Source organism: Acanthisitta chloris, unplaced genomic scaffold (assembly GCF_000695815.1).
Source record: "Acanthisitta chloris isolate BGI_N310 unplaced genomic scaffold, ASM69581v1 scaffold40752, whole genome shotgun sequence".
NCBI lineage: Eukaryota > Metazoa > Chordata > Aves > Passeriformes > Acanthisittidae > Acanthisitta > Acanthisitta chloris.
In genome coordinates this window covers 15278-29365 of record NW_008660720.1, presented here as the reverse complement: position 1 = coordinate 29365, position 14088 = coordinate 15278, and the positions used below count along the sequence as shown (strand labels likewise).

Genomic DNA, 14088 nt, shown 5'->3' with positions numbered 1-14088 from the left:
CAGGCAAAAATAGCTGGAACAAACAGCTGGAGTGTCCCTCCCTGAGCAATGAAGTTCTGGGTAGCAATGAAGTCTGAAGGTAGAGGTGATGTCAGTGACCCCACAAACCAGCAGCTGGTACTGGGCAGCAAGAGGCAATGAGAATCCTACAGAAATCATAGAATAGAATCATCCAGCTCGGAGGAGACCTCCGAGACCATCAAGTCCAGCCATTAACCTGTCACTGCTGTAACCCCTAAACCCTCCAGTGCCAGACCCAGACACCTCTTAAACACCTCCAGAGATGGCAACTCCACCACCTCCCTGGGCAATATCCCAGTGCCTGAACACCCTAACAGGGACACATGTTTCCTAACATCTCCTCTGACTCTGCCCTGGCTCAGCTCAAGGCCAGTTCCTCTAGTCCTCTCCCTGCAGCAACAGCAGGAGAAACATCCCTCACCTCTCTCCAACCCTGTCAGGGAGCTGTAGAGAGCCATGAGGTCACCCCCGAGGCTCTTCTCAAGGCTAACCCAATTCCCTTAACCCTCACTCATGTGCTCTAGGCCTTTTCTGAGCCTCGCTGCCTTTTGCTTTTGCTCAGAACTGAGATTTCCCAGAAAACTATCCTAACAGGAACCCCAAACACAGGCAGAGACAAGCCTAGAAGCTTGCAGAGCCAGGCTTCCACTGATCCACGCCCAAATCACCTTCACTCCACAGGGCTGAACCACACAGCTCCTGGGGTTTCCTCCAAGCAGACAGCATCTGTGCCAGAGGTGTCCATCCAGCCAAAATCCACCCTGAGCAACACTGACCTGTGTCTCCTGCACTCAGTCTGAAGCTGTTTGCCACCTCCTGCCACAATGAGCTGTTATGGAGCAGGGCAGGAATTCTGCTATAACAACCCTGAGTAAACAAATACAAAACAAATCCTTGTCCTCTGCACAGTCCAATGTGGGGCTGCACCAATCCCTGATGCTCTGAGCTACTCCTGGGGAACACTTTTCCCCTCACAGGCTACAACAGGTTGTTGGCACTAAGGACACCCAAAAACTTCCTTCAAGGGAAGCCCAGGAAGAAAAACTCTGTCACACAGTAATCTCAGCCTCTTGCCCCAGATACCTGGAGATGGCTCTGATTTTGAGGCCACATGAGGATATTTACGGTCAGAACCCATGAAATCCATCTGTCTCTTAATTGCAATAGCAAGTTTTAATTTGGTGGCTGCATATATGCTGGAATTCCCCAAGAAAGACTCTCTAATTAGCTAGGCCTAATGGTCTTCACAGTCTCGTGCTTCCTTCAGACAATTTTTCTTGAAAAGAATGGGGTGAGGCTAATCTTGGAAACTTCTCAGTTCTATGGAAGAGAAATAAGAAGATAAAAGTGTCGAAATGAAGTGAGATGTGTTGAATTGGGACATTCTAGTCCAGAAAGCTGAAGCAGACGAAGCTGATGAAAAAGCTCTATGGAAAGAGGATGCCTTCCCTCCAAATGCAGGAGAGGAGACCAGCAAAGAAAATTATTTTTCCCTAAGTGAGCAGGAATTGGACATCCACAACCACTGCCCAGGGATGTGCATTCATTTAACAGGATTATTAGACATGATGACCTACAACAGCTGGAGATCAGGAGATTTACAAGCCAAAGAATGATAAATAACCTTTCTCCCACTCATGCCCAGATGGATCTTCCCTCTCTCCAGCTGCAGGGATGACCCACCTGCAGCTCTGCAGCAGCCTTGGGCACCCAACATGCCTCAGGACACTTCACCAATAGCTAATGGAGAAGTTTAATGTGCAGTTATCAAAGTGGCTACACAATCATGTTCTGCTTCACTGAACACCTAAATGTATATGAGGCTTTCAATTCTCCATGGAACCATTGCTCAAGAGAGACCTTGTTCTGTAATTGTGGGCAAAATGGGACAGCAATACACCTGGACAGTCAGGGTTATCTTAAATTCTGACTATTCCAGCTGGGAAGGCAAAGGAGTGAATCTGAAGGCTGCAGAGCAATGTGGTGAGGCAACAGTGATTGCCCTTGGGTCCAAGGCTTTTGAAATATAAATTCATTGGGTTTGAGAGGGTTTTGGTGGGTTTGTTTGTTTACATTCCTATCAATTTTCTTTGAATAGTAATCTGAAGAAATCCTGTCGGCAGGATTTGGGGCAGGTTGCAAAAACAGAATTAGGTTCTGACAGAGCTTTGGACTTCTGCAAAAGGCCATAAAAATATTTGTCAGGAAGCTCAGACCATGTGGTAAAGCTGGAGATGGTGAAAAGCGACAGAGACAATCACTGTCCAAGCAAGAAGAAATTGTTGAGCTGCACAAGCCCAAACAAACACAGTACACTTTGCTGAAGTTACCTTTGCAGCAGATCACTTTGCAGAGAGAAACCAAAACTCCATTTGTACCAGAAAATGGTAATTGCAGTGAGCTCTTGGCTGTTAAACTAATTTAAACCCCAGCAGAACCCTGCAGGGCAACTCCAGGATTTATTGCTGCCTCATGCTCCACAGTCCTTACTCTTAGAGCAAGTCAGAACCACCATCCTCATTGTTCAGCCAGAGCTGCAGGTGGGATCCCAGATTCCTCCCACTGAATTCCTGCCAAGTTCCTCTCCTCCAGCACTTGATTCTTCTCAAAATATTTATTTTTCATCTGACTGCTTGTACCACTACAGTGGAATTCACCAGTTAAGCTCTGCTGATGACAGACTATTTCAACTTGTGCTTATTTTGCCTCCAACATTTGGAATTTTGGGACCTCACTAACCATTTTGCAGGGACAAAGTTGGTTTCCAGAGAGGCAGACACCAGGTTTTTCATTCCATGCCTTCCCGTGCATTCCAGCTGCACCATGAGACAAGTTTGCTCTAACAAGTCACCTATAGCAGATGCTGCTAAGGAGTCACTAAAGCAAATAAACTATCTCGCAAAAGTCTGGGATGTTTGATGAATAAAACCTAAATAATAAACAAAAGTAAATCACAGCTTTTATTTAGATCAAAATCTGTGTTCAAGCATCACTCCAAGGTGACAGGAAACCTTAAGCCAAGTAGTGTTGCAAGTGTTTAACTCTTGCCAAAAAACCCAGACTGCACATTCACAGGAATTTTTCCTCTAAGCAGTGCAGCAAACAGAGTCATAAAAGCCGAAGAACCTTGCAAAAATAAGTAGCTTTGTTTCAATCTAGCAGCAGCCTCTGTCACTGGGAATGCTCAAGATGGAAATGCTGCCCAAGGCAAGCAATATGCTTCCAATATTTTAGTCCAAGTCCTCTCCTTTTCTTTAAATTACCCAGCTCAGAGCAGAGTATCCTCAGGAATAATTCCTTTCATGTCATGCCAGCTGGGTGACACAACGGAAAAATGCCATATGGCCACTCCAGAATAAGTAAAGCATTTCCAGTGCTTCCACAGCAGGAAGGAATTAGCAGCCTGATATCAATCCTGCTGCAAACCAGTCCCTTAGCAGGCCCAGCATCCCTCAGAAGGGAATCATGCTATACAGGAATGCCAGGAAGAAAGTGCTCAGAGACAGGTGGAACCATCACCTTTTGAGCTTGCTTTCCAACAGGAGAGCTGAAGCAACCTTCACTGCAAGATGAGCCCTCTGAGGAGCACCAAGGATCCCAGCACAGGGAACTGGGAAATAAAGGCTGCTCAACTACAACCTGCCACATGATCCCACACTGCTGGAATGTTGAAGCCATGTGGTTCATACCATTCTAGGAACATGGCAAGAAAGGCTCTGTACAACAGAGAAATGAAGGAAGTTCCCCAAACCCTTGCTCACACTTTGTTGCAATACACATGGCCAGCTGCAACTGCTCAGCAGAAAAGCAATCCAGCTTGTCTGGGAAATTAGGGAACATCTCTGATTCAGCCAGCCTCTTCCCTGACCATAGGAAAGGGGCAGGAGAAGCACAAACACATGTATTCTCAGAACACCCCATGGATTCCTATTGTACACGTATTTCCTCCATGGATTTATTGACGATCATTAGGAAGGGGGAGAAAAGGTAAAAGGGGAAGGAATGGCACAGGACAGTACCTGGATTTGCACATGCTTCCCACTGTCGTTACAGAGAGCAAAACATGCACAAAGACTCAGTAACACTGGGAGGAAATGTGAAGGTAGTTCACTGTGTCCCTTGCCCCAGACACCGAGATGCCCCATGATGACCCTTTTCCTCCTCCTGCCCTAGCTCAACCCTCAGAGCATCTCATTCCAAGTCTTTCCAAATCCAGACTAACTGTGGCTCACACTGCAGGTGGCTAGGGAAAGGCTGGAGAGGACTTCCCAAACTGTACATGGATCACAGGATTTTCAGCTGTTTCACTCACTGTGTATTCTGCATGTTTTTTCCCATACCATTTCATCCATTTTCTGAACTCTCTGTCCATGGTCTAGAAGAAGGAGGAAAAACAAAACAGCTATTAAGACATATCATATTACCAATTCCATCACAGTAATGGAGGCAGAGCTCCCAATGGTGCTCACTGACCCATGAGACTCCTGTCTGGTTGGGTTGGTTGGAGGTGTTTTGCCAACACCACCCCAAGGACAGGCAGACAGAGAGCTACTGCTGTTAAGTTTCCTTAAAAATCACAAACCTTTGCTTCATTAGGGCAAAGGCAGAGCTGGAATCCTCATCCCTCCCCCTTTCCATGGACATTCCATGTTATAAGTGAGGCACTCACACTGCTCAGCACTAAAAACAGCACAATCTTAAGCAGCTCTTGAGTTATGGCACATAATCCCACAGGGAGTGGGAGAGATGCAGCACAGCCTAAGCCAAGACAGCAAAGGGACAAACAGGAGGAAACCAGTTCTGCTGGAGTAAATGAGAAAGCCGAATGCAAAGCATCCCAGCAGCACCCAGAGGGAACATCCCACTTCCCAGAGCAACCAGGAATGCTTCAAACTACATCCAGACAGCCCAGGGCTGCAGAGGATGGAAGGCTGCTCCTGCCCATCCAGGGAGCAGCCCAGGGCTGCAGAGGATGGAAGGCTGCTGCTGCCCATCCAGGGAGTTGGCATCAGTTTTCCATTGCCCAAAGAGAGGAGAGAGGAACCAAACCCGCACAGCAAACACTTGGGTTCCGCACACATCTCATCACCACACGTACGGCAGCTTGGCCCCAGCTGACACACTGGCCCCGTGCAGCACAGGTCATGGCATCAGAGAGCACCCAGGGAAGTTAGGGAACATCCCTGATCCATCCAGCCTCATCCCTGACCATAGGAAAGGGGTAGGAGAAGCATAAACAACGTGTTTTCAAAACACCCCATGGGTTCCTATTGTACATGTACATGTATTTCTTCACTGGAAAGTGATTAACCAGGGAGAAGACTTTCTTAATGACCATTAGGAAGGGGGGGAAAAGGAAAAGGGGAAGCATTTCTGTTACACCTGTACAACATGCTGGACAAGTTGTCTTAAAAAACTCAAGGGGCTTGGAAGACTGGGGAAAAAATAGTCTTTAGGATTTGGCCCAAATTTGTAGGTGGCAGGGAAAGAATATAAGGAAGAGTCTCCCTCTCTGGAGACATTCCAAACCCACCTGGACACATTCCTGTGTCACCTGCCCTTGGAGACCCTGCCTGGGCAGGGGGTTGGATTAGATGATCTCCAGAGGTAATTAGACGGTTAGATTAGGTGACCTCTTCCAACCTCAACGAGTCTGCGATACTGCGAGAGAAGCCCGGCCAAAACCGAGACTTCACTGCCAGCTTGGAGATGGTGAGACCTCCCTCAGCAGGTCAACAAAAGTGTGTGTGCTGACAGATGTGTTTTCAAACTCCCTCTGTTTCCAGAGCACTCCAATGCTTAGTAGGATAACTAAAAAATCCTCAGTTTTTTCATATGCATTTACATTTTAAATTCTTTTTTAAGACAACTTCACTAAAACAAATCCATAACATTCTTCCTCTTTCACTGAAGCTTTTCAAAATCACCTGCAATAATTATCATAGTACCCAGAGATGCGTTACCAAGCCAAACTTAACTAGAAACCTAATCCAAGACCTTCCACAAATGCTTGGAGGAAAACTGGTCCCTGCCACAGGCATGAGGCAGATGTGCTGCACTCAGGCAGCTTCACCATTCTGACTGCAGCAGCTGTTTGGTTGTTAAAGCTGACACGATGTTGTCTGTAACCAGAAGAATAATGCAGAGTATTTTGTTCCCCCAGTAATCTCCTGAAATCCTGGTGTGTTTCTGAAGCTGAAGGTGCCCCTGGAGTTAATGCTCCTAAATCTCAATTTGTGGGTCATTTTTTTGTTTGCTGCTTTCACTAAAGCCTTGTGTTTGTACAGAAGCATGAAGGGGTATTAGTGAAAGAGAAAATTTCACTTTGCCTCCTTAACACTGAGCTTTAATAGTAAACACAGAGGAGATTCCAGGCCCTGCAAGTGGTCCCTGACAAAACCAGGACACTCACAAAGAGGACTGCAGAGCCCTCCAGCTGGAAACTTCCACTGGGTCATGGCAGGGGAAACAAAACGGAATTGTAGAGCCTTGTCTGATCCTCCTCAGCTCTGTGTTTATGCTTTTCTGTCCACACCACTGAAAAGGAGGATCAAGGAATTTTATTTTCCCTCTCCCTCCATGAGGTATAATTTTCCAGCCTGTACAGGCTGAGTCAGTGTGTTTTGACAATACAGAGGGATAAGTTTTCATTCAGTCTACTGAAGAAAGTAAACTCCTCATGGTAAGGCATGACTAACCTTTACTGTGTGCTTGTAGCTCATTTGCCTTGGAACTCATTATCTTTGTGTGTCCCATTGGCACAGAACTAGAGGTAGCGCAGAGAAACCTTTCTGACTGAACATATCACAGAACCACAGACTGGGCTGGGCTGGAAGGCACCTTAAAAATCATCCAGTTCCACCCCCTGTCATGGGCAGGGACACCTTCCACCAGCCCAGGTTGCTCCAAGCCCTGTCCAACCTGGCCTTGAATGCTTCTAGGGATGGGTAGCCCACAGCTGCTCTGGGCAACCTGTGCCAGTGCCTCACCATCCTTAGAGTAAAGTATTTCTTCCTAGTATCTAATCTAATCCTTCCCTCTTCAGCTTAAAACCATTTTATGGTTTGTTTCATTTACGTACCTCCTAAGCAGTTATGAACCAACATCCAAGACAGACCTCATCCATGAGCCTGTGACAGTTTTATAGCTAAGCTGAACTTCAGCTGTAGGACACCAAAAAGGGGAATCACAATCATAAGCAGAAACATGACCTTGAAAATATTTAAAAACTATTCGTTTGCTGAATTTATTCCTAGATTTGCTGAATGCTGCTGTGGCCTCTTGAAGCTGTATCAGAGCCTTCCCACACACAGAATAATTGCAGGTGTTTGGGTGAAGCTTGCACTGTGCTTCCTTTTGAACAAGCCCTTTGTCATTCCTGTTGAAACAGCTTTCAGGGCCTGGAAGCAGCACAGAAAGATGCTAACGTTTCCTTCTGTGCACTCCAGACTAGGCACACACTCCTTTCCCCAAGCATGCTGTGCTCCAGGTCTGTCTGACCTGAGAAGCAGAATCAAGCTGGACTCAGACTCTGTTTTCCCTCCTGCCTCACACTTGTCATCCTCCACCACTGAGTTACTGCACAGCCCTCACTCCCAACTCACCTCAGCATATTTGGCTGGAATATCAGCTTTCTCCACTCCATAGTGATGTTTGCAGTTTGTGGCTGCAGCCACCTGAAGCACCACCTGACCCACACCTGCAGGGGAAACACACCTAACCTGAGAATAAGTTTCAGCAGAAACCACTGCAAGGGAAGAGAAGAGTTATAGCAAAGGGCTACAGGGCAAAGCAGATAATGTGTGGAACTGAGCTACAGGGAACGATTTCAACTCCCTCATGTCTGACAGTTCCCACACGGACTCTGCCCATGGCTCAGCTGTGACACACACTCCAGTGTCAATCTCAGCTCCTTGTGCTGCTCAGGCTCCAAGATCAGAGTGCAGAGGTGAACAAGAAATACCTGATTTATTCCTGATGAGAGCAGGTAAAAGTATCTAAGGTTTGAGCCTGTTACTCAACAGCAGCACTATGGGATTTCAGATATGATCTTTAACCTTCCTGAACAAACAATTGAGAGCATCTATGGAATTTTTGCTTCTTCCAGATGGTAAAGAGTTTGTCAGATCTCATGCCTTTCTAAATGGCTCATCTGAACATCAGCCACTGACAGGAAATGTCAGACAAGCCCCACTGAGGGAAGAAGGGGTCTAAGAAAAGAAAATCACTGAGGGAGCCTGTCCTGGGCTGCAGTGTGGGGGTAACCCGTGGTATGTATTCTATTCTCCTCTCCACAAGCTGTTAAAGCAGGTAGGGGCAGTGATGGTTCTCTCTAGTCCCTCATGGCTCCCTCAGGGGCTGTCTCTGTTCAATGGGCTGTCAGGGACCCAATGCATGCAGAGTGTTACATCGTCCTATTGTCAGATGCTTCACCCCATGGGGGGAGCCAAGCATTCCCACAGGGATATAAGCTGGGTTTGGAGCAGCACAGATGCCCTTTGCCTGCTGGATTCCCAGAGGACAAGAGCTGCCGCTGCACCTTCGGGAGAGGAGCACATCTGCGGGATCACTGCCCTCAACAGACCCATCACTCCAGGAGGATGCAGCCACCATTTCATTGGACTACTGCCAACACCCTGACTGACAGGGTGCCAGGTCACTTTCTGACTCTGTCAGTGGTTTCTTTTTGTACTGTTACATTTGTTGTTTTGTTTTTCCTATTAAATTGTATTTCTGACTTGGAGTCTCTCACTGGTTTGCTTTTAAACCACCAGAGACCCTGACTGGAAATACAAGTTTCATGGGAATGACAATCCTGCTGGATTTAAATTTAAAACATGTTTTTAAATACTATTTTCCCCCACAAGTCCTGTACCACACCAGCAACAAACCCCAAACATACTTGATCCAAAACTTTACAACCCATCCAGTAAGAGGAGAAATTCTTACTACTCCTTTCCTGCTCTGAACCAGATTTTACCAGGAAAAAGAGCATCATCTTCTTACTTAATACCTCTTTTCCACATGTGCTTGACTCGTATCTGGTTTCCTCACCAACTAGAAATATCTATTTTCTCTTAAAACCTTAACCTGTTGCAGTTGTGGGTTAGACTTTGTGGGGTCTCACAAGCCAACTGTTAAAGAGAACCATAAAGTCTTTTTGGACACACAGACAAATATGTCAAAGGCAAAATCCACTTCATTTTCAGATTCCACACTGAGTGTTTACATGGGAAGGGCCAAGAAATTGCATTTTCAAATATGAAGGGAATTAAGGGAATCTACTGAGATAAATCCTTAGGAATAGAACTTTATCTTCCAAGTATCATTTTTAATATTGTTTCTTGTTTTATAAGTGCATCCACCAGTAGCACAGACACCAGGAGTTCTGTGTCAAGGGTTTATTGCATTTGTAAGCTGATATTTCACTAACATCACCAGAGAAGAATGCCTGGGATGTCTGTTTGGTCCATTGAATCACGTCATAAGAAGCAGAAGCATCTTTGGGGATTATCTAGAAAAGATGCTTCTCCTGTAAGCCAATCCTTAGTCCTGGTTTGTTCCTCAAATATGATTTGTTATAAAGAAAAGGAAAAACATAAACAAAAACAGAAGCCACTGAAGCTATTGGTCACTTACCACTGCCCAAGTCAACGAACAAATCATCCTCTGTCATTTTAATTTCATCAATCATTTGGGCCACTAAGTCAAAGGAAGTTTCTCCATAGACCTCGGGGGAAAAGGGCTCATAGTTGTTGAGCTTCTCTGGATCAGTGACCGAGTGGTTGTAGACCTGCTGCAGGATGTGCCGGAGGAGCCCGTTGGAGGGACGAGTGTTCAGCTTCATCGGCTGTGTCGTTCCCTTCCACTGAGGGGACAGAGCAGGAACCAGGTGGGAAGCAATGTGTGGACAAGTAAATGGAACCAAACCAACACTGCACTGGCACAAGGGAGAAATGAGGGAAATCCCCTCCCAGCTCCTCTCCCAGGCTGGGCTGGGAATGATACAAACAGTGAACGATGCCAATACGAGGGCTGGAGCAGCTCTGCCATGGAGCCAGGCTGGGAACGCTGGGGGTGTTCAGCTTGGGGAAGAGAAGCTCCAGGGACACCTTAAAGCTCCTTCCAGTGCCTAAAGGGGCTCCAGGAGAGCTGCAGAGGGACTTGGGACAAGGGCCTGGAGGGGCAGGACACCGGGAATGGCTTCCCAGTGCCAGAGGGCAGGGACGGATGGGATATTGGGAAGGAATTCTTCCCTGTCAGGTGCTGAGGCACTGGTACAGGTTGCCCAGAGCAGCTGTGGCTGTGCCATCCTTGGAGTGTTCCAGGCCAGGCTGGACAGGGCTTGGAGCAACCTGGGCTAGTGGAAGGTGCCCCTGCCCACGGCAGGGGGTGGGACTGGATGATTTTTAAGGTCCCTTCAATCCAAATCACTCTGGGAGTCCACCATGTTTCCTATGAAGGTGGTGAGACACTGGCACAGGTTGCCCAGGGAGGCTGTGGATGCCCCAACCCTGGCAGTGTTCAAAGCCAGGCTGGACAAAGCCTTGAGCAACCTGCTCTGGTGGAAGGTTTAAGCAGTTTAAGTTCCCTGCAGGAGCTGTCAGAGGGGCAGGATCAGATGTACTCCAACAGGGAGTGGCAGGAAAGAGATGGAAATCAATTTTCCTCTCTTCTTCAGAAAAAAACTTCTCCTAAGCAGGAAAGTTGACAATCTTTAAAAACATTTATCTCTCCCCTTCATAAGAAAAAAACAAACAAAAAAGGGTAACTGCAGAATCCCTCCCTAAACATTCCTGTGCTGGGATTCAGATGGCAAGAAGAACAGGAAACCAATCAGGTTTGCCAGTTCAGCAGCAACTGCAAATGCTGAATATCTTCCGCTGTTTAGCTGTTCACCAACACACACATGAAAGTGTCTAAATCCATACAAGAACAAGTTTTAGGGATTTGCAGGCCCACAAAATGCAGGAAATCCTGGCAGAAAAAAGCCTTGTTGCCACAAAACTGCACATTTCAAACAGTTCCCATGAACACAGCACAGAACAAAATCCACCTGTACTTTCAAATTCAAGAGAATAGTAACATTACTCATTGTTCCATGTTTTTGCTTCCTCCAGTTCAAGTTTTTCTAAGGGTAAGAGAACCAAAAAGCTCGTTAAATGGGTCTGAAAAGAGATTACATTCTGCCTCAGCCAGTGATTCCACAGAACAGAGCAGCAAGGAAATTCCTAAGCCATGGATCACTTCCACAACACACAGGAGAGTTCATATGGATTATTTAAGTACCCATAAGCCACAGATTTCCCCATGCAGAAGTAAATCTATATGAGAAATCCCTGTGGAACATCTACGTGCTAAATGCAGAGAAACCTTTTCTTCCCCCTCAACTAACTCAGCTGTTTCCAAGTGCCAAAATAGCAGTGCCAGAAGTGCACAGTGAAGAGCAGCAGCTAAGAGACCTGCAGTTTGGGAACAAAAAATGGGGTTTCATTTCTTTTCTTCCTATAAGAATGTCCCTCCAATACTAACTCCTGACTGCCCAGGTGTGATCAAGAATGTAAGGTTTAAAATCAGACTCAAGCCCTCCAAAAGAATGGAAGTGTTGGATATTGGTGATACAACTAGGATAACATATTCCAGCACTGAGCCAGTCACTGCTTTCTGGCATTATTCACTATCTGTGGATCCACAGAAGCACAGGATGGGTCAGGCTGGAAGGGATCACAGTGGGTCATCTGGTCCCACCTCCCTGCCCAAGCAGGGCCATCCTAGAGCACATGGCACAGGATTGTGTCCAGATAGTTCTGGAGTATCTCCAGTGAGGAGACTGCACACCTCTCTGGGCAATCTGTTCAGTGCTTGGTCACCATAGAGGAAAGTTCTTCCTCATGCTGATGTGGAACTTCCTGGGCATCAGTTCCTGCCTGTTGCCTCCTGTCCTATTGCTGGGTACCACAGAGTAGAGCCTGATCCAGCCTGACACCTCCCCGCAGGTACTGACAGACAGTTGTCTCTTCCAGAGGCTGGACAGCTCCAGCTCCTTCAGCCTGTCCTCAGGAGAGAGCTGCTCCAGTCCCTTCAGCATCCTCACAGCCTCCCCTGGACTTGCTCCAGAAGCCCCACATCCCTTTTGTCCTGGGGAGCCCAGACCTGGACACAGCACATCAGATGTGCCTCAGCAGGGCTGAGCAGAGGGGCAGGACACCTCAAAGCAGGCAGATAAAAACAGTGGCAGGGAGCAGAGGTGAATACATACCAGCTGATGGATGCTGTCGATGGCTCGGTTGTACTTGTCACACAGCCTCTGCATGCTCTCAAAGCTGGGGGGGAAGAACACAGGGTCAGTCCACAACAGGCAGGTTTGAAGGTGCAACCTTAGGCTTTCCTGTCAGTTAGGTGGGTATTTATGGTTTGTTTCCCTCAAAATATATAATTACATACATAGATTCAATACTTTGTTTCCTTTAAAAACTATTCCCAGTACACCCAGAACATGACAAATAACATTATTTTCTTTTTTACAAGTCATACTTTGAGTTCAGTCCTTCTGTTAATTAAAGTTCTGTATTCTCAGAGCCCAATAATCTTCCATATTCTCAGCTGCACATAAATTTAAGACATCTGTACATTTTCCTCCTTTCTTCCATCATCTCTCCATGATAATCAGTCCTGAGACAAGCAGATATTTTGTCAGCAATTAATTCTGGGACTGAAAATGCAGCCAAAGCCAGGACACAACCTAGAATGTCACCCATTGGAAAGCATATGGATTGCTCCATGGGCTGGGTGGGATTATGGTGAGTCCAGACAGATGCCTTAATGACAAACACTGAGAGGATTAAATAAATTCATCTCAGGCCAGGGAAGAAAAGATATCCCTAGGAACATCATCTGTTACATAACCAGACCCACAAAGCAGCAGCAAAAACAATACAAGGGGTTACAGGAGTGACATAATTAAATCATGGCCATTCCCAAAGCTGAATGACCCCTGATGACCAGGGGACATCAGAAAGGAAAGGACACTTCAGCCTCTTGTGACCCTCAGTGCCACTACCCTGGCCAGGACACCTCTCCCAAGAGTTCTGCCCATTCCACTCCAAGCTTCCAGCTGTCTGTACTTGTTCCCATGCTGGGACAGAGCGAGAGGCTGCAACGTGCTTTGGTTGCACAGCACATGCGTTTCCATAACCTGCTGCTCCTCACTCACATCCCTGGATATTCCATCTGATACAAGTAATTTTCCTGACAAATTTTTTCAAAGGAAAAAAAAGACTGAAATCATTACCAAAATTCCAGGTTTATGAGTTCCTTGAAAAGCTGCAGGAACGCGAGTGGGTGTGACTTTGAGGCACTGATGGGTTTCTCTTTCATTCAGCATTGCTGCTGACCACACTGATGCTCCCCAGTCAAACACAGCCAGGGAGGATGCCAGAACTAATAAAATTCCAGCACTGCAGCTGCTGTGAGTAATCCACAAATCCAAATTAATGGATTTGATGATAAGGGATGCTCAACTCTGATTTCTCCTTTTGCATTTTTCAGGAGGAAGAGAGGAACTAACAAGTCTTGCAATGAAACAATTAAAAACTGAGAGAGGAGGATCATGAGAGCATGAGACAAGTATCCAGTGCTTGGGAGGGTTAGGCTGGATATTAGGGAAAAGTTCCCCCCCCCCCCCAAGGGCACTGAACAGCTCCCCTGGGCAGTGGTCACAGTCCCAAGCCTGACAGAGCTCCAGGAGTGTTTGGCCAATTGCTCTCAGGCACATGGGGCTGTGCTGTGCTGTGCAGGGCAGGGGTTGGACTGATGATCCTCGGGGGACCCTTCCAGCTCAGGAGATTCCAGAATTCTAATTAGAGCAGTTTCACCTGTAAACCTCATTCTAACTAGTTATGTTGTGGACTTGGACAAATTCAGTCTTAGCCATGAAAGCAACTAAGGAGGATTTTGTAAACTGCAGCTTGAGTATCATCCCCTTTCCCAGTGTAATTAGAGCCAAATCCAAGCACAGAACCTCAGACCCCACCAGAGATACACCACAGGTGAGGATCTGCCTCTCCC

The 14088-nt window shown here is 46.7% G+C and overlaps 1 protein-coding gene across 1 annotated transcript in view; it reads right to left on the bottom strand.

Annotated features, from left to right (window-relative positions):
* Positions 1-14088, bottom strand: part of LOC103797684 (histone-lysine N-methyltransferase, H3 lysine-79 specific-like) — a gene marked incomplete at both ends in the record, with an annotated part of 43739 nt that overhangs the window by 28073 nt on the left and 1578 nt on the right. Inside the window, 4 exons of the mRNA XM_009069905.1 lie at positions 4334-4396; positions 7626-7720; positions 9661-9889; positions 12281-12344. Of these exons, the coding sequence (XP_009068153.1) occupies positions 4334-4396; positions 7626-7720; positions 9661-9889; positions 12281-12344 (451 nt within the window). The remainder of the gene's footprint in view (positions 1-4333; positions 4397-7625; positions 7721-9660; positions 9890-12280; positions 12345-14088) is intronic.